Source organism: Scyliorhinus canicula, unplaced genomic scaffold (genome assembly GCF_902713615.1).
Source record: "Scyliorhinus canicula unplaced genomic scaffold, sScyCan1.1, whole genome shotgun sequence".
Classification (NCBI taxonomy): Eukaryota; Metazoa; Chordata; class Chondrichthyes; order Carcharhiniformes; family Scyliorhinidae; genus Scyliorhinus; species Scyliorhinus canicula.
Window position 1 is genome coordinate 177,566 of NW_024055493.1, and position 24,559 is coordinate 202,124.

General features: G+C 47.2%; 1 gene segment (V, D, J or C); it reads left to right on the top strand.

Annotated features, from left to right (window-relative positions):
• Nucleotides 1-236: 236 nt before the first annotated feature.
• Nucleotides 237-23,896, top strand: LOC119960244. The segment is given in 7 exon segments: nt 237-294; nt 423-735; nt 1,951-1,997; nt 19,719-20,015; nt 20,215-20,523; nt 21,155-21,463; nt 23,448-23,896. Coding segments are annotated over 7 exon segments (1,725 nt in total).
• The last annotated feature ends 663 nt before the right edge of the window (nt 23,897-24,559 follow it).

Below are 24,559 nucleotides of genomic sequence, written 5' to 3' on the forward strand. Positions count from 1 at the left end.
ATACAGATCAATGTATATTTTAATAATAACCTATAGTAAATCTCTGGATCCATTCTGTTGGGGGTGTGGAAGGCGGGACGTTGATACAGTCGCCGCCTCCACCAGGGAATCAACAGGCGGCGCCTGGAAAGCCGCCCCCTTCTGCCGGGTATTTAAATGCCGCTCACTGGGACCCGAATCCAACAGTCCGGGAGCTGGTTTGGTCACTGAGTTCCTGACACAACCATTTCCCCCAAATGACCAGAAGGATGAGGTGGGCCATTTCTCTCAGTTTGTTGCTGACTTTCTTATCCCGTGAGTAGTTTTTATTGTCCAAGTCTCTCACTGTTACTGTTTCAGTGTTAGTCTCTCTCTAGAATGTTCCAGAGTCACCAATCATTTCACCAGCATTAATCCTCGGCCTTTTTGATATATTTTTACAGGTGTCCAGTCGGATGTTGTGTTGACTCAGCCAGAGGCAGAGACCGGGCGTCCCGGAGGCTCCCTGACACTGACCTGTAAAACCAGCGGGTTCAGCCTTGGCAGCTACTGGATGAACTGGGTCCGGCAGGTTCCCGGGCAGGGGCTGGAGTGGCTGGTTCAGTACCTCGATTCATCCAACACCATCTTCTACGCGCCAGGGATTCAGGGCCGATTTACTCCGTCCAAAGACACTTCAAACAACATCTTCTCTTTGGCCATGACGAACCTGAAGACCGAAGATACCGCCATCTATTACTGTGCAAGACACCACAGCGAGAGGAACCAGGGCTGGACCCGCACAAGAACAGCTCGAGAGGGAATTCAGCAACTTGCACCTTAACCTGAAGGTTAGCACTTGATCCAAATCTAATATTAATGTCAGTGATCAGAACCGGACCACGAGCCGCGTCTGACACAACTGAGACAGACAAATGTTCGCAGTAAAACCTAACAAACCTACCGATATCAATGTGACTGTGTTTATATGTAATGTCTCAGTTTCAGCAATCACTGACCTGAATAGGATACTTGTTTTGTTATGTCTATAATTTGGAGCAGAGCTTTGTACATTGTGTTTTGTAAACTGCAGTATAAATTGTAAATTAGATCAGAAGTAAACGTGTATTTGTAGCGAATATTGAGTGGCAGGACTGAACAGAGAGTGAGTGCAGTTTTTGTGCGGGTGTCTGTCACTGTGACTACAGCAGTGGGTCACAGTGCTGTGCACAGCGACATCCTCATACAAAAACCTCAGTGATATAGTTTGTTCAAATTGGTGTTCAGCGCCACAGCAGGATTGTCAATGTCAATGAGTTTTAAATAAAACAAAGTTTGGAAGTAATATTAGTTTGCAAAAAGCAATAAAAATCTTCCACTTTATCACTGTTGACCGACACGCGAAATATGCACAGAGGGTTTAAAAGTGTTCCGATCCTCTTTGTAAATGTAATGACCAGGACAAGCTGAAATAACTCACCCATTCGCTCTTGGAAGAGACAGTTAGGTTTTTGAGTGAACAGTGAAATTAAATCTCTGTATTTTACAGTTAACAGTCTGCCGCAGTATTTGACACGCTGTGTCTCACTGTGATAACTGGGGCACAGCAGTTACTGTCAATACAAAAAGCCCCTCAGCACTAATTAACTGAGGCTAGCTCAGTGCTCGCTTTTACAATCCAACTTTATTCACAGTGAAGCATTATTTATTTCCAACACTGACAAAATAATAATAATTAATGTGGAAAATTGGTGGTCGTTATTTAGTCACAGTTGGTGTTTTCAATAACATTTCCATGTCTGTGAAATGTAAAACATTCGGTCATTTATGAAGAGAGAACGGTATCCACAAATATTAATATAATTTCCTGAAAATTAATCGTGAATTTTCTTTGCCATTGGTTTGTGAATATTTAAAATAATGGTGGATTTCTGTCTATTTTGTGCAGGTGCGGTTATTGTATGGAGCAGCCCAGGGAATGTAACACTGTGACTACTTCGACTACTGGGGACAAGGCACCATGGTGACGGTGACTGCAGGTAAGAACCATTCCGTCATTTACCAACTGTTTTACTTGAGTATTTGTTTTATATTTTTCTGCATTTTCAAAATCCATTCGTTCACTGAAATGTGTTTTGGTGGATCATGTATTGAGATGTTGTTGCAATGTTTCATTTGATTCTGCTGAAAGGGGGATATAGAATCCCGCAGTTTCTTGACAGAAAGATGCTGCTGAGGGATTCAGTCCCTCTTTGCTGTGATTTGGTGTTTATTTGCTGAGGATACTGTGTGGCTGGGTTACTTTAAATACAAGACGACTGTTTTTATGATGTTTAATCTCGGTTCTATCTAATGTCTGCAGTTTGTACCGTCTTCTGCACAAGTGTTTGAGATCGACGCCAACATTGACAAAATGTGCTAAAGTTTCTGTATTATCTTATTGAACATGTTCTGCTTACTGAAAGTGCTGATGATTTATTCAAGTTTTCTGTTTAGTTTACCTGTTCATTCATTTGATGAAATGAGGGTTTTGTGCATTCTAAATTGAGATGTTCTTGCAATGTTACATTTGGTTCTGTTGGAAGTGTTTGTAGAATTGAGCTGCTTCTCCATGATGTTTCACTCCTTCAGTGATGTGATTTGGTGTTTTCCTGCTGAGGAATGTTTTTGGGTGACTTTGTGTAGGAAAGTTTGTGAAACGGTTTGGTGTGTCTGTATTGTTTCAACCCGGTGACACTGAGCGGTTACACGTTTTGTGATTGAATGCAAAGAGTCTACGTGTTTGAAACTGCTTGTCGCAGGATTGTCGGCAGAAAACAGGGAGGCTGTTTCTGCATCGTGAAAAAAGTGAAAATTGTAGATTAAACTAAGCCACGTTTTACGATAATCCTTTCCGAGCACAAGTTGTTGCTGCAATCAGTTTGCCGTTTGTGCAAAGTTTAATCTCGGTGGCATCTGATGGTTGCAGCTTTTACCATAACTGCAAACATTAAAAGCATTTAAATGTGTTTGAAAAATGACTCAATATGAAAAAATGTGGTAAAGTTTCAATATTTATTTGTTAATATTCCAGCTCCTCGCAATGCTATTGCTCTTAGTCCAGATTTCTGTTTAGTTTAATAATTCAACATTTGGCGATGGGCTGGTTTGCTGGATATTGATATTTTCTTGCAATGTTAAGTTTGATCCTGTTCGATGTAGAGTTGAGTTGCTTCTCCATAAACGCGTTTCATTGATGTGATTTAGTGTTTTGTTCTGCTGAGGAGATTGTGTGTCTGGGTGACTTTAAATGATTCAGATCTGTCAAACGGTTCAGCGTTTCTGCATTGTTTCTGCATTGTTTAAACTCGGTGACACTGAGCGGTTACACGTTTTCTGGTTGAATGCAAACAGTCTCCACGTTTGAAAATGCTTGAAGGGCGATTGTCGGGAGAAAACAGCCAGGCTTAAGAAAATAATCGAATAAAGATATATTGATGCATTTTGTAATTTTAACTGATGCTTCCAGATTAAACGAAATAATGACCGAAACGCCCATGCAGAACATAGTAACATTTATATAATTCAAACAATTGCAATGCGGTGATACAACTCTATATTAACCAAGGGTTATTTTAGATTAATATAATTCATCATTAATCACCTTTCACAATCCTGCTGTGTTCTGCACGAGGTTAACATGACCGGACAGGTTTCTAGGCTGGAAATACTTTGTAGTTCCAGTTATTCTATTATTTCAGTGCCGCTGCAACCATATTATACCTTCACTGTAATGCGTAGTTGGATAGGTGGGAATTATCACTAATCTAACCTGAAACAGTTTTCTGAGATGTGGAAGTCGCTGCCAATCAATGAATTGTTCCCATGATTTTATTTGTATTATAGGAAAGTTCAGATTGCATATGGCAAGAGATTGAAAAGTAAAAGCTTGAATGTCAAACCGATGTATTTATTTAGTTACAAAAGTTTAACAGTACCTTTGCATTTTATAATGACATCCTGTCTCCCATAGATGTGCTCTCCACACGATAGAATTATAGGAAGAACAGATGATAGGAAAGTAAGAATGATTATATCTTAGCTTTCGGCTTAAATTTTATTAAATGCTAAATTCAACAACAAATTATCCACTCCACTTGTTCATAATGGGTGAGTTTTGCAAATGATTTGAATAAACATTACTGAGCTGTTCTCGTTATATTCATTACTTTCTGAGAATAGATGGAGTTTATGATTTATCAATGTTTCCAGAAAGGCACATATTTTACACATTTGTAGGTCGAATAGAGCAATTGGAGTTTAAAGAAATGTGAATATGGTCAATTAAATGTTCAGATGTTTCCATCGAGTAATTTGGAGTTTACTGTTCAACATTATTTGATTGTCATGTTGTTTTAATTAAACCCCAATTATTTCATAACGCTCTGGGTAAAAACAATTTGGGGATTATTGAATGCTATTTTTATTATATTTATTATTATAGTACAGATAATCGAATAAAGAATTAGCTGACAATTAACAATAACTTACAGTACAATATCAGTGAGAATTAATTCAACATAAATGATCTCCTACAATTGAGTTGTATCCTGGCGTGCAATATCTCAAATGTTTTAGAGAATTTTAATAATATCTGAAATTAATTGATGAACCCATACATTTCATTATACTGCTGCGTGCAGCTCAATTATTTTACTGATTACATTCTTTTGCCCTGATTATTTTTCTGATTACATTTAATTGTGTTTTTAGATCATATCAGTGGGTAATGTGAATATTTCCTGGTTTGTTTAATTATTACCCTGTCACTGAGTCTCTGTTCCGTCATTAATCTGGCCTGAATCTGTAATATTTAATCTGCTCATTTTCAGCAAAACTACTTTTTGCCCAATTATCGAGTTTTGAGATGGACAGAGAGAAATAGTTAAAAACCGAATGCAGTTTTGAAATTAATGTCAGTTTAATTTCAAATAAGTTACTAAATTATTGTTGTCGGAAGTTGACCATTGATAAATTAGAATCAAACAGTTTCATGAAACTGACAGATTGAACAGATCTATCTGCTGGAACTCGATTGTTGCCATGTGTGTCTGTTCAGTTTCTGTGCGCGCGGTCACTGTGCTGGGACCAGGAATCTTCCTGATTGGTTGTAAATCTTCTGCTTCATTTTCCAATATTTCAGGGAGTACAATTTGATCAATCTCTTTAATAAAACTTGTATATGTGTGGAATGTGGAAATTATACTTGATGTTTGACTAGGTGACTCAGAAAGGGGATTCCAAACCCAGATTGTGACAGTCAGAAAGAATTCAGCAACGCCAGACAGGCTGGAGAAGGAGATTTGGTTGATTTTTAAGCAGTGATATATCGGTCTTGGGAATTTTCGATTCGGCAATGCAGAGAGCGATTTATTGGGTTACATTCCGTGCTATGGCAGTCCTTGATCTATTTAATGCGTCAGTGCAGCGGAGAAATCCCTTTGCATTTGATTTTTAATCCTATCCTAGGATTCTGGAGGCGCTGGCAAGGCTAGATTTTAATATATATCCCTGGGGCTGGTTTAGCTCACTCGGCTAAATCGCTGGCTTTTTACAGCAGACCAAGCAGGCCAGCAGCACGGTTCCCGTACCAGCCTCCCCGGACAGGCGCCGGAATGTGGTGACTTAGAGCTTTTCACAGTAACTTCATTGAAGCCTACTCGTGACAATAAGCAATTTTCATTTCATTTCATTAAGGGTCCTTGGGAAAGTTTTGATGTGAAGCATCCTTGAATAGCTGCAGTCCATGTGGCGGAGGTATATCTGCAATATTGCTAGGCAGGGAGGTCCAGAATTTTGACTCGGCGACAGTGAAGGATTGGCAGTATATTTCCAAATCAGGATGGTGAGTGTCTTGGAAGGGAACTTGCAGGTGTTGGTGCACCCATACATCGATACAAACACATACACACTCTCACTCTCTCACTCGCTATTTCTCTTACATCCTCACACAAACGAATTCTCTCACGCGCATAATCACAATACTTCTTTCAAATATACACACTGTGCCTCACACACAATCACACACTCACAATCTCACTCTCAGACACACTGTGATGATCTCTCACTCACGCGCTCTCACTCACACACGCTCTATCTCACACGCACTCTCTTTCACCAAATCTCTGACACACTTTGCCTCACTCTCACACCCACTCTCAAATGCACAGGCCGTCTCTCTCCCTCACCTACAAGCATAATCGCTCTTCAAACGTAGCATTTTTTTCTTTCAGGCTCTCTCTCACACATATTCCCTCTTATATACATATACAATATCTCAGACGCACACAAACTCACCAACACATTATTACTCTCTCACTCTCTCGCTTACACGCTCTCTCAAACGTGCACCCTGGCACATGCCCTCTCTCTCTCTCTCTCATGGACACTGTCTCATTCTCTCTCTCTGTTGACAAACAAACTATTTCTCTCTTTCAGGCATGCAGTATCTCACACTCTCACACATTCTCTCTCTCTCTGACACACACACTCTCTCATCCGCACATTCTTTCTCTCACACACTCCCTCTCTATGGCAGACACACTATCTCAGACACACAGATCTCTCTCTCCCACACACAGTCTCACATCCATAATCGCTCTTCAAACAGAATCATTCCTTATTTCACACACATAATCTCAAACATACTATCTCTCTCCCTTTCTCTCACACACACTTCCACAGACACAAACACGCACCCGGTCACACACATACATTCTCTCACCTGCTCGCTCTCATGCACATTGTGTCACGTGCCTCTCTCAAACAATCTCTCTCTTTCGCACATGCACACTCTCATACACAAACACATACATACTCACACAAGCACTTATTTCTCTCTCTGACACACACTGGTACATACATACCTCGTGAACACACTTTCTTTCACTCAAACACAGACATGTTGAGGGCATTTAAAAGTTTATTGGATAAGCATATGGATGATAATGGCATCGTGTAGGTTAGATGGCCTTTAGTTTTTGACTTCCCATGTCGGTGCAACATCGTGGGCTGAAGGGCCTGTACTGCGCTGTATCGTTCTATGTTCTATGTTCTATGTTCTTTGGCATACTCTATCACATGTTCTCAGAAACACACAAACGTGCCCACACATTCTGTCTCTCTCTGACACACGTGGTCTCTCTCTCACTGTCTGAGGTACACACCCACGTGCTCTCTAATCTCTCACACACACTCACATACACACACAATCTCGAATTCACGCACACAATCTTCCCATTACACACTCTCACACACATTGCCTCTCTCACTCACACACAAAATCTCTCTCACACACATCCCCTCACACATACTTACACAGAAACTCTCCCTTGCAAATTATTTTATTCTCCCTCTAACACCTATCTCACATACATACACGTACTCGGTCTCTCTCACACACACAGGAACACACACATAGGGGCACACAGGAACACACACATATGTTCAAACACACATACTCAGGAGCACACGCACACACATCACACACACAGCAGCACACAAACAGGAACAGATACACACACTCACAGACACACAGTAACATGCACAAGGGGATACAGAGGGACACACACACACACACAGGGACAGACACACGCTCACACACACACACATGAACACCTAGGAACACGCACACAGGGATACACACACACAAGAACGCACAGACAGCTGAGTGTGACTGTTCGTGACATCAAGGCAACATTTGAACCAGTGTTGCATCAAGGACCCCGAACAAAACTGAAGTTTATGGGAATCGGGGGAAATTCCCCGCTGGTTTGAGTCATACCGAGTGGAAAGAAAGATGGTTTCGATTGTTGGAGATCAATCATCTCAGTTCCAGGACATCACTGCAGGGGTTCCTCAGTGTTGGCCCCATCATCTTTAGCTGCTTCAGCAATGACCTTCCAAAAGTCAGAAATGGGGATTTTGGCTGATCATTGAACGATGTTCAGCACCATTCATGACTCCGCAGTTACTGAAGCAGTCCATTGCTAAATGCAGCCAGATCTGGACTATATCCAGGCTTGGGCTGACAAGGGGAAAGGAACATTCGCACCAGACAAGTGCACGCAATGGACATCTCAAACAAGCGAAGATCGAACGATCACCCCATGCCATTCAATGGAATTACCATCGCTGAATGTCCTGCTGACCATTGACCAGAAACTGAACTGGACTCGCCATATACACTGTGTGGCTGTGACAAGAGGTCAGAGACTCGGAATTCTGCAACAAAAACACCTCCTGATGCCCCAAATCTTGTCCACCATCTGCAACACCAGGTTAAAGTCCAACAGGTTTGTTTGGAATCCCTAGCTTTCAGAGCGCAGCTCCTTCATCAGGTGAGTCACCTGAGTGAGACTTCTTACTGTGCTCACCCCAGTCCAACGCCGGCATCTCCATATCACCATCTGCATGGCACATTCAGGAGTGTGATGGAATACTCTCCACTTGTCTGGATGAATGCAGCTCCAATGACACAAAAGTAGCCCGCTTGATTGGCACACCATCGACAACCACTCCCTCCCTCCACCACTGAGGAACACTGGCAGCAGTGTGTAACACCTACAACATGCTCTGAAGGAACTGGTCATGGCTGCTTGGACGGCACCTTCAAAACTCACAACAGCACCATCTGTACAAGGACAGCAGACACATGGGAACATCACCAACTGGAATTTCTCCATCAAGCCTCTCACATTGTTCCTTCACTGTCCATGATTCAAAATTCTGGAGCTGCCTCCCAAACACCACATGGACTGCAGTGGTTGAAGAATGAAGCTCACCACCACCTTCTCAAGGGCAATGAGGGATGGGAAATAAATGCTGGCCCAGCCAGAGACGTCTGCATCACAAGAATTAAGAAAACACACTCTCTGACACAATATGACAATAATTTTACGGCCTGAAATTGCCATTTTCAACATGAAAATCTATTAAGTTGCAGGATGGTTCATTGTTCCAGTTCCGAATTGTTTTGTACAGAATGAAATTACACCGACATTAAAGCAGCTGTCCAGTGATCTACACTGCTGTCTGATTTTACACAGCCGGTGTTACTGAAAGTATTAAAGCAGCTGCCCAGTGATCTACACTGCTGTCTGACTGTACACAGCCGGTGTTACTGAAGTAGAGATGCCGGCGTTGGACTGGGGTGAGCACAGTAAGAAGTCTTACAACACCAGGTTAAAGTCCAACAGGTTTGTTTCAAACACGAGCTTTCGGAGCACGGCTCCTTCGGGCATCGTGCGACTATCAACAGGCAGGACTGTTCCCTTCCAGTTGGGGAACACTTCAGCAGTCAAGGACATTCAGCCTCTGATCTCCGGGTCAGCATTCTACAAGGAGGCCTTCAGGAGACGCGACAACGCAAAATTGCTGAGCAAAAACTTATAGCTAAGTTCCGCACGCATGAATGCGGACTCAACCGGGATCTGGGATTCATGTTGCATTACATTCGGCCCCCACCAACAAGCCTGGACTTGCAGAGGCCTACCGACTGAACTGGCTTGGGACAATTCACACCTCTTTAACCTGGAGTTACCTCTCTCTCTGCATCTTTGATGATTTGATTGCCTGCAGGTGCTCGCATTCCGGGGCATCTCTGACTGTGTCTATATAAACATTTCTGGAACAAGCCTTTCCATTCACCTGAAGAAGGAGCCGTGCTCCGAAAGCTCGTGTTTGAAACAAACCTGTTGGACTTTAACCTGGTGTTGTAAGACTTCTTACGGTGTTACTGAAAGTATTAAAGCTGCTGCCCAGTGATCTACACTGCTGTCTGACTGTACACAGCCGGTGTTACTGACAGTATTAAAGCAGCTGCCCAGTGATCTACACTGCTGTCTGACTGTACACAGCCGGTGTTACTGAAAGTATTAAAGCAGCTGCCCAGTGATCTACACTGCTGTCTGACTGTACACAGCCGGTGTTACTGAATGTATTAAAGCAGCTGCACAGTGATCTACACTGCTGTCTGACTGTACACAGCCGGGGTTACTGAAAGTATTAAAGCTGCTGCCCAGTGATCTACACTGCTGTCTGACTGTACACAGCCGGTGTTACTGAAAGCTGATCAATGTGTAGAATCAGGACAGGATGGATGGAGAGGAAGAGGAGGAGGTGGGGGTGGTGCAGCCGAATGGAGGAGCCCCCAGCTCGGCTGTGGACAACAGACAAGAGAAAGCTGAGCCTGAGCGGAATCTCATCCAGAGAAACATCGCCCGGCTTGGCCAGGAGTACCTGAATGATCACTCATTCACCCTCACTCACACTCACTCACCGTCACTCACACTCACTCACACTCACTCACACTCACCCACACTCACTCACACTCACCCACCGTCACTCACACTCACCCACCGTCACTCACACTCACCCACACTCACTCACACTCACTCACTGTCACTCACACTCACTCACGCTCACTCACCATCACTCTCACTCACTCACACTCACTCACTGTCACTCACACTCACTCACTCTCACTCACACTCACTCACCCCTTTTCACACTCACTCACAGTCACTCATACACACTGACTGATTAACCCATACTCATTTACCGACACTAAGTCACAATCCCTCCCTCAATCATCCACCCTCATGCATCCATACCAACTAACCCACATTCATTCACACACCCACACTCACCTATGCACATCGTCAATCACCAACCCTCATTCCCTTACCCTCACTCACTCACAGTAATCCATCCGAACTAACTCACCCTCCCTCACCCACCTTGTCATCCACATTCACTTCCTCACCCTCACTCACCAACCCTCACCCAGCCTCACTCACCCACCCTCACTAACCAACCCTCACCCACCCTCACTCACCCACCCTCACTAACCAACCCTCACCCACCCTCACTAACCAACCCTCACCCAGCCTCACTCACCCACCCTCACTTACCAACCCTCACCCAGCCTCACTAACCAACCCGCACCCACCCTCACTCACCCACCCTCACTAACCAACCCCTACCCAGCCTCACTCACCCACCCTCACTACCCAACCCTCACACAGACTCACTCACCCACCCTGACTAAACAACCCTCACCCAGCCTCACTCACCCACCCTCACTAACCAACCCTCACCCAGCCTCACTCACCCACCCTCACTAAACAACCCTCACCCAGCCTCACTCACCCACCCTCACTAACCAACCCTCACCCAGCCTCACTCACCCACCCTCACTAACCAACCCTCACACAGCCTCACTCACCCACCCTCACTAACCAACCCTCACCCAGCCTCACTCACCCACCTTCACTAACCAACCCTCACCCAGCCTCACTCACCCACCCTCACTACCCAACCCTCACACAACCTCACTCACCCACCCTCACTAACCAACCCTCACCCAGCCTCACTCACCCACCCTCACTAACCAACCCTCACCCAACCTCACTCACCCACCCTCACTAACCAACCCTCACCCACCCTCACTAACCAACCCTCACACAGCCTCACTCACCCACCCTCACTAACCAACCCTCACCCACCCTCACTAACCAACCCTCACCCAGCCTCACTCACCCACCCTCACTAACCAACCCTCACCCAGCGTCACTCACCCACCCTCACCCAGCCGCATTCACCCACCCTCACTAACCAACCCTCACCCAGCCTCACTCACCCACCCTCACTAACCAACCCTCACCCAACGTCACTCACCAACCCTCACACAGCCTCACACACCCACACTCAGTCACCCCACTCAAACTCACTCACCCTCATTCACCAACCCTCACCCACCATCACTCACTCACACTCACTCACCCACCCTCACTCACCAACCCTCACCCAGCCTCACTCACTCACACTCACTCACCCACCCTCACACTCACCAACTCTCACTCACACTCACTCACACTTACACACACTCAACCAGCCCACTCACACTTACTCACTCACCCCCACTCACCCTCGCTCACCAACAATCACCCACCCTCATTCACTGTCACTCACTCGCCCACTCTCACCCACACTCACTCTCTCACACTCATTCACCCACACTCAACCACCCCACTCTCACTCGCTCACCTTCACTCACCAACCCTCACCCACCTTCACTCAATCACTCCAACTCACCCTCACTCACCAACCCTCACCCATCCTCATTCACTCTCACTCACTCACCCACCCTCACCCTCACTCACTCACACTCATTCACCCACACTCAACCACCCCACTCACTCACTCATCCTCACTCACCGACTCACACTCACACTCACACACACTCACTCACCCACACTACTCACACTCAGTCACACTCACTCATCCTCACTCGCCAACCCTCATCCCCTCTCTCACACTCATTCACGCAACTACATTTACTCACTCCCACTCACCCTCACTCACCAACCCTCACTCACACTGACTCACACTCACTCACCCACAACCAACCACCCCACACAAACCCACTCACCCACTTTCAATCACTCACACTCACTCAACCACCCTTACTAATGGAAATCACTCAGTCCCTTCACTCAGCCACCGTCACTCACTCACACTCACTTATTCACTCACTCCACACAACTTAATTCACTCCCCTCACTCAACCAGTCTCACACGCCCAGCTTCGCTCACTTTTCATAACTCACGCACCCTCATTCACCCACACTCATTCGCTCACCCAATGTGATTCACTCACCCACACTCATTCACCCTCACTCATCCACCCTCATTCACTCAACTTCATTTACACGCCCTCACTGAGCCTCACCTTCATTCACCCACCTTCACTCACTCAGTAGGCCTCATCCACACATCCTCGCTCACCCACCATTACTCACGCAGCCACATTCATAAACCTCAGATCACCCAAAATCTCACTCAACACCAAACCACCCACTCATTTATTTACATGCTGTGGAGATGCTGGCGTTGGATTGGGTGAGCACGGTAAGAAATCTGACAACTCCAGGTTAAAGTCCAACAGGTTTGTTTGAAACACTAGCTTTCGCAGCACTGCTCCTTCCTCAGGTGAGTGAAGAGGTAGGTTCCAGAAATATATATACAGACAAAACTCTATATGTATGTTTCGGGAACATATCTTTTCATTCGCCTGAGGAAGGAGCAGTGCTCCAAAAGCTCGTGTTTGAAACAAATCTGTTAGACTTTAACCTGGTGTTGTAAGACTTCTTACTGTGCTCATTTATTTTCAACCACCACCGTCGCCCATGCATCCTCCCTCACTCACCAATCCATCCTCACTCATTTACAATTGCACGCCCATCCTCATGCTCCACACTCATACGCGCCCACCATTGTTCATGCACACACACTGACACACCCAGCCACCCTCTTCTCACTCCCGCCCTAATTCACACCCCTGCTATCTCACCCTCATTCACTTGTCCCCTTGCTCACTAAATGGGAGGAGTTAGTCTGCAATGAGAGAGGAAGAGAGAATTGGAGCGAGGAGTGAGAGCCAGTGTGCACGAATGTGGTGGCCTGGCAAGGGAGCAGTAAGACCCAGGAGAAAGAGAAGAGAGCTGGAGGGAACCGTCAGGGTCGGGGGCGGGGAGAATTGTAAAGAGGACGTGGGAAAATATCGAGGGAGAGGAACATGTCAAAGAGTCATGGAATAGAGCAGAGAGCCCTGGAAAAGGTAGAGAGTTGGGGAAATGTGCGGGAAGCCTCGGAAAAGGCAGAGAGCTGTGGAAAACTGCGGGGAGCCTGAGAAAATATAGAGAGCTGGGGAAAAGCACAGGGAGCCTGGGAAAATATAGAGAGCTGGGGGAAAGCATAGGAAGCCTGGGAAAATATAGAGAGCTGAGGAAAGGACAGGGAGCCTGGGAAAAGGCAGAGAGCCGGGGGAAAGCACAGGGAGCCTGGGAAAAGGCAGAGAGCCGGGGGAAAGCATAGGGAAGCTGGGAAAAGGTAGAGAGTTGGGGAAAAGCACAGGGAGACTGGGAAAAGGCAGCGATCTGGAGAAAGTACAGGGAGCCTGGGAAAAGGTAGAGGTTTGGGGGAAAGCGCATGAGCCTGGGAAAAGGTAGAAAGCTGGGAAAACGTGCAGGGAGCCTGGGAAAGAGTAGAAAGCTGGTGAAACGTGCGGGGAGCCTGGGAAAATGTAGAGAGCTGGGGAAAAGCGCAGGGAGACTGGGAAAAGGTAGAGAGCTGGGGGAAAGCACAGGAAGCCTGGAAAAGGTAGAGAGCAGGGGAAAAGTGCGGGGAGTCTGGGAAAAGGCAGAGAGCTGGGGAAAAGCGCAGGGAGTCTGGGAAAGGGCAGAGAGCGGGGGAAAGCACAGGGAGCCTGGGAACAGACAGAGAGCTGGGGAAGAGCACAGGAGCCTGGGAAAATGTATAGAGCTGTGGGAAAGCGCAGGGAGCCTGTGAAAAGGTAGAAAGCTGGGGAAAAGTGCGGGGAGTTTGGGAAAAGGTAGAGAGCTGGGGAAAATGACAGGAAGCCTGGGAGACGATATGGAGATGGGGGAAAGCACAGGGAGCCTGGGAAAAGATAGAGCTGGGGAAAAGCGCAGGGAGACTGGGAAAAAGTATAGAGCTGGGGGAATAGGACAGGGAGCCTGGGAAACGTTTGAGAGCTGGAAGAAAGCAAAAGGAGTCCGGAAAATGCAGGAAGCGGGGCGAAAGCTCAGGGAGACTGGGAAAAGGCTGAGAGCTGGGGAAAAGCGCAGGGAGCCTGGGAAAAGGCTGAGAGCTGGGGAAAAGCGTAGGGAGACTGGGAAAGGCTGAGAGCTGGGGAAAAGCACAGGGAGACTGGGAAAAGGTAGACAGCTGGGAAAAAGCGTAGGATGCCCGGGAAAAGGTAGAGAGCTGGGAAAAAGCACAGGATGCCTGGGAAAAGGTAGAGAGATGGGGAAAATCACAGGAAGCCTGGGAAAAGGTAGAGAGCTGGGGAAAATGACAGGAAGCCTGGGAGATGACATGGAGATGGGGGAAAGCACAGGGAGCCTGGGAAAAGATAGAGCTGGGGAAAAGCGCAGGGACCTGGGAAAAAGTATAGAGCTGGGGAAAAGTGCAGGGAGCCTGGGAAAATAAGGAGCTGGGGAAAAGCGCAGGGAGACTGGGAAAAGATAGAGCTGGGGAAAAGCGCAGGGAGACTGGGAAAAAGTATAGAGCTGGGGGAATAGGACAGGGAGCCTGGGAAACGTTTGAGAGCTGGAGGAAAGCAAAAGGAGTCCGGAAAATTCAGGAAGCGGGGCGAAAGCTCAGGGAGACTGGGAAAAGGCTGAGAGCTGGGGAAAAGCGCAGGGAGCCTGGGAAAAGGCTGAGAGCTGGGGAAAAGCGTAGGGAGACTGGGAAAGGCTGAGAGCTGGGGAAAAGCACAGGGAGACTGGGAAAAGGTAGACAGCTGGGAAAAAGCGCAGGATGCCTGGGAAAAGGTAGAGAGCTGGGAAAAAGCACAGGATGCCTGGGAAAAGGTAGAGAGCTGGGGAAAATCACAGGAAGCCTGGGAAAAGGTAGAGAGCTGGGGGAAATGACAGGAAGCCTGGGAGACGACATGGAGATGGGGGAAAGCACAGGGAGCCTGGGAAAGGATAGAGCTGGGGAAAAGCGCAGGGAGACTGGGAAAAAGTATAGAGCTGGGGAAAAGTGCAAAGAGCCTGGGAAAAGAAGGAGCTGGGGAAAAGCACAGGGAGACTGGGAAAATGCAGAGAGCTGGGGAAAAGTGCAGGGACCCTGGGAAAAGGTAGAGAGACGGGGAAAAGCACAGGGAGCCTGGGAAAATGTAGAGAGCTGGGGGGAAAGCGCAGGGAGCCTGGGAAAAGGTAGAGAGCTGGGGAAGAGCACAGGGAGACTGGGAAACGGTAGAGAGCTGGGGAAAAGCACAGGAAGCCTGGGAAAAGGTAAAGAGCTGGGAAAAAGCACAGGATGCCTGGGAAAAGGTAGAGAGCTGTGAAAAAGCACAGGATGCCTGGGAAAAGGTAGAGAGCTGGGGAAAATCACAGGAAGCCTGGGAGACGATATGGAGCTCGGGAAAAGCACAGGGAGCCTGGGAAAAGATAGAGCTGGGGAAAAGCGCAGGGAGACTGGGAAAAGTTATAGAGCTGGGGTAAAGTGCAGGGAGCCTGGGAAAAGAAGGAGCTGGGGAAAAGCGCAGTGAGACTGGGAACAAATAGAGCTGGGGAAAAGCGCAGGGAGACTGGGAAAAGGTAGAGAGCTGGGGAAAAGTGCAGGGAGCCTGGGAAAAGAAGGAGCTGGGGAAAAGCGCAGGGAGACTGGGAAAATGCAGAGAGCTGGAGAAAAGTGCAGGGAGCCTGGGAAAAGGTAGAGAGCTGGGGGGAAAGCGCAGGGAGCCTTGGAAAGGATGGAGCTGGGGGAAAGCACAGGGAGGCTGGGAAAAGGCAGAGAGTTGGGGAAAAGCACAGGGAGTCTGGGAAAGGGCAGAGAGTTGGGGGAAAACGCAGGGGGTCTGGGAAAGGGCAGAGAGTTGGGGGAAAGCACAGGGAGCCTGGGAAAAGATAGAGCTGGGGAAAAGCGCAGGGACCTGGGAAAAAGTATAGAGCTGGGGAAAAGTGCAGGGAGCCTGGGAAAATAAGGAGCTGGGGAAAAGCGCAGGGAGACTGGGAAAAGATAGAGCTGGGGAAAAGCGCAGGGAGACTGGGAAAAAGTATAGAGCTGGGGGAATAGGACAGGGAGCCTGGGAAACGTTTGAGAGCTGGAGGAAAGCAAAAGGAGTCCGGAAAATTCAGGAAGCGGGGCGAAAGCTCAGGGAGACTGGGAAAAGGCTGAGAGCTGGGGAAAAGCGCAGGGAGCCTGGGAAAAGGCTGAGAGCTGGGGAAAAGCGTAGGGAGACTGGGAAAGGCTGAGAGCTGGGGAAAAGCACAGGGAGACTGGGAAAAGGTAGACAGCTGGGAAAAAGCGTAGGATGCCCGGGAAAAGGTAGAGAGCTGGGAAAAAGCACAGGATGCCTGGGAAAAGGTAGAGAGATGGGGAAAATCACAGGAAGCCTGGGAAAAGGTAGAGAGCTGGGGAAAATGACAGGAAGCCTGGGAGATGACATGGAGATGGGGGAAAGCACAGGGAGCCTGGGAAAAGATAGAGCTGGGGAAAAGCGCAGGGACCTGGGAAAAAGTATAGAGCTGGGGAAAAGTGCAGGGAGCCTGGGAAAATAAGGAGCTGGGGAAAAGCGCAGGGAGACTGGGAAAAGATAGAGCTGGGGAAAAGCGCAGGGAGACTGGGAAAAAGTATAGAGCTGGGGGAATAGGACAGGGAGCCTGGGAAAAGGTAGAGAGCTGGGAAAAGCACAGGATGCCTGGGAAAAGGTAGAGAGCTGGGAAAAAGCACAGGATGCCTGGGAAAAGGTAGAGAGCTGGGGAAAATCACAGGAAGCCTGGGAGACGATATGGAGCTGGGGGAAAGCACAGGGAGCCTGGGAAAAGATAGAGCTGGGGAAAAGCGCAGGGAGACTGGGAAAAGGTATAGAGCTGGGGTAAAGTGCAGGGAGCCTGGGAAAAGAAGGAGCTGGGGAAAAGCGCAGGGAGACTGGGAAAAAATAGAGCTGGGGAAAAGCGCAGGGAGACTGGGAAAAGGTAGAGAGCTGGGGAAAAGTGCAGGGAGCCTGGGAAAAGAAGGAGCTGGGGAAAAGCGCAGGGAGACTGGGAAAATGCAGAGAGCTGGGGTAAAGTGCAGGGAGCCTGGGAAAAGGTAGAGAGCTGGGGGGAAAGCGCAGGGAGCCTTGGAAAGGATGGAGCTGGGGAAAAGCACAGGGAGGCTGGGAAAAGGCGGAGAGTTGGGGAAAAGCACAGGGAGTCTGGGAAAGGGCAGAGAGTTGGGGGAAAGCGCAGGGGGTCTGGGAAAGGGCAGAGAGTTGGGGGAAAGCACAGGGAGCCTGGGAAAAGGTAGAGAGCTGGGGAAAGCACAGGGAGCCTGGGAAAAGGCTGAGAGCTGGGGAAAAGCATAGGGAGCCTGGGAAAAGGCTGAGAGCTGGGGGAAAGCACAGGGAGCCTGGGAAAAGGCTGAGAGCTGGGGAAAAGCGCAGGGAGACTGGGAAAAGGCTGAGAGCTGGGGAAAAGCACAGGGAGACTGCGAAATGGTAGAGAGCTGGGAAAAAGCACAGGAAGCCTGGGAGACGATATGGAGATGGGGCAAAGCACAGGGAACCTGGGAAAAGATAGAGCTGGGGAAAAGCGCAGAGAGACTGGGAAAAGGTATAGAGCTGGGGAAAAGTGCAGGGAGCCTGGGAAAAGAAGGAGCTGGGGAAAAGCGCAGGGAGACTGGGAAAAGATAGAGCTGGGGAAAAGTGCAGGGAGCCTGGGAAAAGAAGGAGCTGGGGAAAAGCGCAGGGAGATTGGTAAAAGGTAGAGAGATGGGGAAAAGCACAGGGAGCCTGGGAAAGGGTAGAGAGCTGGGGGGAAAGCGCAGGGAGCCTGGGAAAAGATGGAGCTGGGGAAAAGCGCAGGGAGACTGGGAAAGGCAGAGTGCTGGGGAAAAGCACAGGGAGCCTCGGATACGGCAGCGAGCTGGGATGGGGGGGGGGGGAACACATGGAGCCTGGGAAATGGTATAAAGCTGGGTTAAAGTACAGGGAGCCTGGGAAAAGGCAGAGAGCTGGGGAAAAGCACAGGGAGCCTGAGAAAAGGCAGAGAGCTGGGGAAAAGCACAGGGAGCCTGGGAAAATGCAGAGAGCTGGGGAAAAGCACAGGGAGCCTCGGAATGGGTAGCGAGCTGGCCGGAGTGGGGTGGGGGGGGGGGGCGGGGGGTGGGGTGGGGGGGGGGGGGGGGGACACGGAGCCTGGGAAATTGTATAAAGCTGGGTAAAGTATAGGGAGCCTGGGAAATACGAGAGCTGAGTAGTGAGCAGGTGAGATGACCAGAGAGCTGAGCGCAGACAGGGGAGAGAATCTGCAGGAACACGGGGAAAAGTGGTAATTGCTGGGCCAAAGCCAATAATCAGGGGGCAAAGTGCCATGTTCTGGGGAAAAGCACAAAGAGCAAGTGGAAAGTTCCAGAAGCTGAGGCAAAGAGCAAACAACCTGGAAAGATGCAGCTGGGCAAATTACAGAAGTGGAGGAAAGATCAGAGAGCTGGGAAAAGCGCAGAGAGCTGGGAAAAGGACAGGAAGCTGGTTATCACGGATACATGGAATGCGGAGTTCATCCCACAATCTGCTCCGCCATAATCATATTGAATGGTGCAGGAGACCTGAGGGACGGAATGGCCGCATCCCGCTTTTAATGTCCAGGGTCCTGTAATTGGAGAATTTTGGAGTTACTTGCACATGTGCTCAAACGTAGAATTTTATAGTCATTATTTAAATACCTGGATGATTTTTCTGAAGCAAAGTCACGACTCCCTGTTTTGGGGAGTGGGGGTAGTGAGGTGGAGAGAGGGGGGGACATCAGTCAGTTTGAACACAGGCAATTTCCAAACAGCAATGACCGAAATGAAGAGACAACTTCTTTATCACAAAGTGCTGTTGGTGGAAAAAACATTGGTGTCATAAATAATGGGGAAACCCTCCGCTCTGCTCATTGAAAGGAATGAATGGTACATTTTCAGATGACACCATAATGCTAATTTCTGCAAGGTGTTAGAAATGGAGAAAGAGATGTGAGTTTCTAAAGAGGGAATAAACAAATGGTGATTCTCAAAAGTTAGAAGTAACAGAAGCTCAAGTATGGATGCAGTTTTAATGCGAACGGTTTATGATAAATTTGTAACTTTATCCAAATTCTAAGTTGTATGATACCTTAATGACAAATCCCAGAGTCTAACTTGTTCAATTGGCCATTCTCTCCCAGCGACACCGTCTCCACCCACTCTCTACAGCCTGGTCTCCTGTCAGCAACACAACACCGACGGCTCCGTCACCTACGGCTGTTTGGCGATGGACTACTCCCCAGAAATCACCAGCCTTACCTGGAAGAAAGATGGGCAGCTGATCAGCACTGGAGTTAAGGAATACCCGTCAGTGAGAAACAAGAAGGGAACCTACACCCTGAGCAGCCAGTTAACCATCACCGAGTCAGAGGGGGAATGCAGCAAAATCAGCTGTGAGGTTCGACACAGCGGCTCAGACAAGAGCATTGGAATGACATGTAAGTGTTATGGAAACTGCGCGAAGCAGAACCGCTGTGATTACTTTATTTACACCTTTGGCTATAACATATTTATGATAAAGTGTGCTGTTCTGATTCCTGAGGAAAATATTGGCCGCAGTAACAGTTAAAATATAATAAATCATTTTATTTATCACACCATCTTCTGCAAGAAATGTCTAAATTGTGTTTCTTGAAGGCCCGCCTGGTGTCCCTCCAAATGTTATCCTCACCGTGAGTTCCAGTGAAGAAATCACAAGACAGAAATTTGCAACCATCGTCTGTTCAATTAACGATTTCCAGACCAATTCAATCACGGTAAAGTGGCTGAAGAAAGGACAACCCATGGCTTCAGGAATTGTCACCTCTCCCGCCTGTGAAGTGAACGGGAACTTCTCGGCGAGCAGTCGGCTGACAGTCTCTGCTGGGGAATGGTTCAGCAAAGCGGTCTATACCTGCCAGGTCACTCATCAAGAGGTCACCCAAAGTCACAACATCACCGCGTCTGGTAAGAGACACAAACAGAGGAAACAATAAATCATCCTGCACTCTGATGTTAATCCAAATCAGGAATTTATTAAAATCAGGACAAAGCACAGAATAACTTCTAATTTACTGCCATGTAGTTTGTGTTTCATTCTGATGTAAGAGCTGCATTTGGATTGCTCACCATTCAGGATTTGATCAGCAGAGAAATAAATGTTTCCCTCTAATTTGAAGTCATTTAGTGAGTGAGGTGGATTTGATATCAGCCTTATCCTGAGACAGCTGATTATATTTGAGAGGCAGTGGGTGTCTGAACCCCTTTATTGATAACAGCTCCAAGGAAAATTGTTGGAAAGTTCATTCAACCTATTTGTAAATCAGCCTTCCGTATTAGGTTTCCGAGATCAGGATTGGAATATTTGTATTGGGAATGCTGCAATACTCGTTCATTAGAATGCCATTGGTGCTGACTGTATTTCACAATGAGAATCGTTTAAGATGACCAAACTGGTTTTCCATTGTGTACAGAAGATTAATGGCGATCATTAGAAGTTTCGAAGTTGATTTATTCCCATTGAGTGAGTGAAGGCTGAATCCTTCTGTCCTGATTCTGAAGATGAAACTTGTGTTGATTTTCATGTTTTCATTCACAGATCCTTCTGATTGTATTACCGCCTCAGTAACAATACTGCCACCACCAATAGAACAGGTCTTACTGGAGGCGACTGTCACCTTAACCTGCGTCATTTCGAATGGTCCTTATGGAGTCAACGTGTCCTGGAGTGAAGCGAAGAAGCCGCTGAAATCAGAGATTGCCGACCAGCCTGGGGCAGATACTGAGAGCGTGGTCAGCAAATTAAACATCTCGACACAAGCCTGGCTGAGTGGGGCTGTGTTTGACTGTGTGGCGAGCCATCAGGACCTGCCAACTCCTTTAAGAATTTCAATCCACAAAAAAATAGGTGAGCGGTGAAACTGAAGCAATAAGTGAGTCATTGTGTCTATTTCTAGTGTCAGTGCAGCGGTCAGTATTTAGTATTCAGTGTATTTATGGTCCATTCTGATTGGTAATTCCACGACTAAAAATTTTGGGCCTGTTGATCTTAAGGGGGAAATTGCTACGTAGATGAAGGAACAATGAATTAAAAGCAGTGATATGGGGTTTAGACGGAGCTAGACCAATGGCCACAAGACGTAGGAGCAGATGTAGGCCATTCAGCCCAACAACACTGATCCAGCCTTCAATGAGATCATAACTGATCTGATGTGATGATCTTCAACTCCTCTTTCCCGCCTTCTCCCGCTGTTACCAGACACCTAAACGACCCTCTTACGGACTGACCTCATTAACACTACACCTCTGTATGCTTCACCCGATGCCGGTGTTAAGTAGTTACATTGTGTACCTTATGTTGCCCTGTTATGTATTTTATTTTATTTCCCTTTCTTTTCATGTACTGAATGATCTGTTGAGCTGCTTGCAGAAAAATACTTTTCACTGTACCTCGGTACACGTGACAATAAACAAAATCCAATCCCATATCTCTCATTGGTTTAAAATATGTCTCTCTCAACCTTGAACATACTGAACAACCCAGAATCTACAGCCCCCTGGGTTAAATAATTCTACAGCTCCCCGACGCTCTGAGAGAGGAAATTCCTTCTCATCTCTGTCTTAAATGGGCGAACATTGACTATGTGATCCTGCACTCTGGTCCGAGATGCTCCCACAAGGGAAAACAATCTCACAGCGACTACACTCCGAAGCTCCCTGAGAATCTTTCATGTCTCAATTAGGCCGCCTTCATTCTTCTAAACTCCAATCAGTCCAGGCCCAGCCTACTTAACCTCTCCCCATAAGAAAATCCCTCCATACTCGGGATCAACATCGTGATCCATCTCTGGACTGCCTTCAAAACCAATCTGTCTTCCTTAGATAAGGGCACCAAAACTGTTCAAAGTATATCAGGTGTAGACTAACTAATGCCTTGTATAGTTTTAGCTCGACTTCCCCATGTTTATATTCTATTCCCTTTGAAATAAATGTCAACATTCAAATTGTCTCCATATTACCTGCAGAACTTGCGTTTTGTGGTTTCTGCGCGAGGACCCCCAATTCCCCCGTTACCTCAGCTTCCTACAGTCTTTCTCCAGCTAAATAATATTCCGTTATGTTCCTCCTCCTACCAAAGTGTCTCACCTCACATTTCTCAACATTATGTTCCATCTGCCAAGTTTTTACTCAGTAACTTAAGCTGTCTCTATCCCTCTCTAGCTTTTCTGTAACCTCACCACTTGCCTTTATATTTTTGTCATCTGCAGCCGTAGGAATAGTACATTCATTTATTAAACACAGTTTTGAAATTTATGTATATTACATCTACTGCCCCCCTTTCTCTAGCTTTCTCCTTATCACCTCAAATAAGGGCAATAAATTTGTCAGGCATGATTTCACCTTCACGAAGCCGGGCTGACTCTGTTTGATTATATTGTGTATTTCTAAATGCTCAGCTATTGGATCCGTTATAATGGACTCGAACCGTTTCCCACTGACAAATGTTAAGGTCACTGGCCTATACTGTAGTTCTCTGTTTTTGTCTCCCTCCCTTTTGAATAAGGGTGTGACATTGGCAGTTTCCCAATCCTCTGGGAGTAAGGTGGGAGGAGCCTGGTGTGGAGTTTAGACACCAGCACAGAACAGTTGGGCCGAATGGCCTGTTTCCCTGCTGTACACTTTCTGAAAATTTCGAATCCAATATCCGTAAATTCTCAGGGAAAAGGATTGTGTCCACCTCTGCTCCGAGCTGGGAACCAGGACAGATCCTAAAGTGGAAAATGGAAACCTTTAAAATCCAACACAAAACACATTTCTCCCACATCTAACCCGCGGTTCCATTGTCTCCGGAATTCCCCATTTTATTGACATTTATTGTACATTTTCTGCAGATCCCAATCCGCGGGAACCGTCCGTCTCTGTCCTCCTGCCCTCGGCTGAAGACGTCTCCGCTCAGAGATTCGTCTCCCTCAGCTGCTTAGTGAGAGGTTTCTCCCCCCGAGAGATCTTCGTCAAGTGGACCGTCAATGACAAGCCGGTGAATCCCGGGAACTACAAGAACACCGAGGTGATGGCGGAGAACGGCAATAGCTCCTTCTTCATGTACAGCCTGTTATCCATTGCAGCGGAGGAGTGGGCCAGCGGCGCTTCTTACTCCTGTGTGGTGGGACATGAAGCCATCCCCTTGAAGATCATCAACAGAACGGTTGATAAATCCAGCGGTAAACCCAGTTTTGTGAACATTTCCCTCGCTCTGATGGACACCGTTAATTCATGTCAATGAGAATCTATTGGTTATATTTTGAACTAAAATAAAATAATAAAGATTGTTTTCCTCCAATTGTGATTTAAATGTACAGCCGCCTAATTAATGGAGCTTCCACTTTGCTGATATTAGATCTGTTCAATGAGACCCGGATTTCTACAGGTCTCGGCCCCAAGTCTGATACAATCAGAGCTCCCAGCTCAGATACACCCTGGGTTAGAGACAGAGTAAATCTCATTCATTCCAGGATTCAGCAAAATATCTTCATTGACTTTCCTCCCGCTGAGGAGAAATCGGATCATTCCCCATTTCAGACAAACAAACACATCACATTTAGATCTCGGTGTTCCTGCTTTTCTCATTGTCCACCCCTTTAAAATTAATGTCACCTTTAAATTGCTGTAACACACCCACTGGGAACTGAATTGAGGATCACACAGAAACATGGACCAACAATGCCCAGTCAATGAGAGGGCAAAGTGAAATTGTTAATCCACTATACCCGCACTTCCCCAACAGAGAGAGGGGTAGGGGCATTAGTTAGTCCACTGTAACCCACTTCCCCAACAAAGAGAGGAAGAGGGGCATTACTTAATGCACTGTACCCCCACTTCCCAGGCAAAGAGAGGGGTAGGGGCATTAGTTAACACAGTGTACCCCCACTACCCAGGCAAAGAGAGGGGTAGGGGCATTAGTTAACACAGTGTACCCCCACTACCCAGGCAAAGAGAGGGGTAG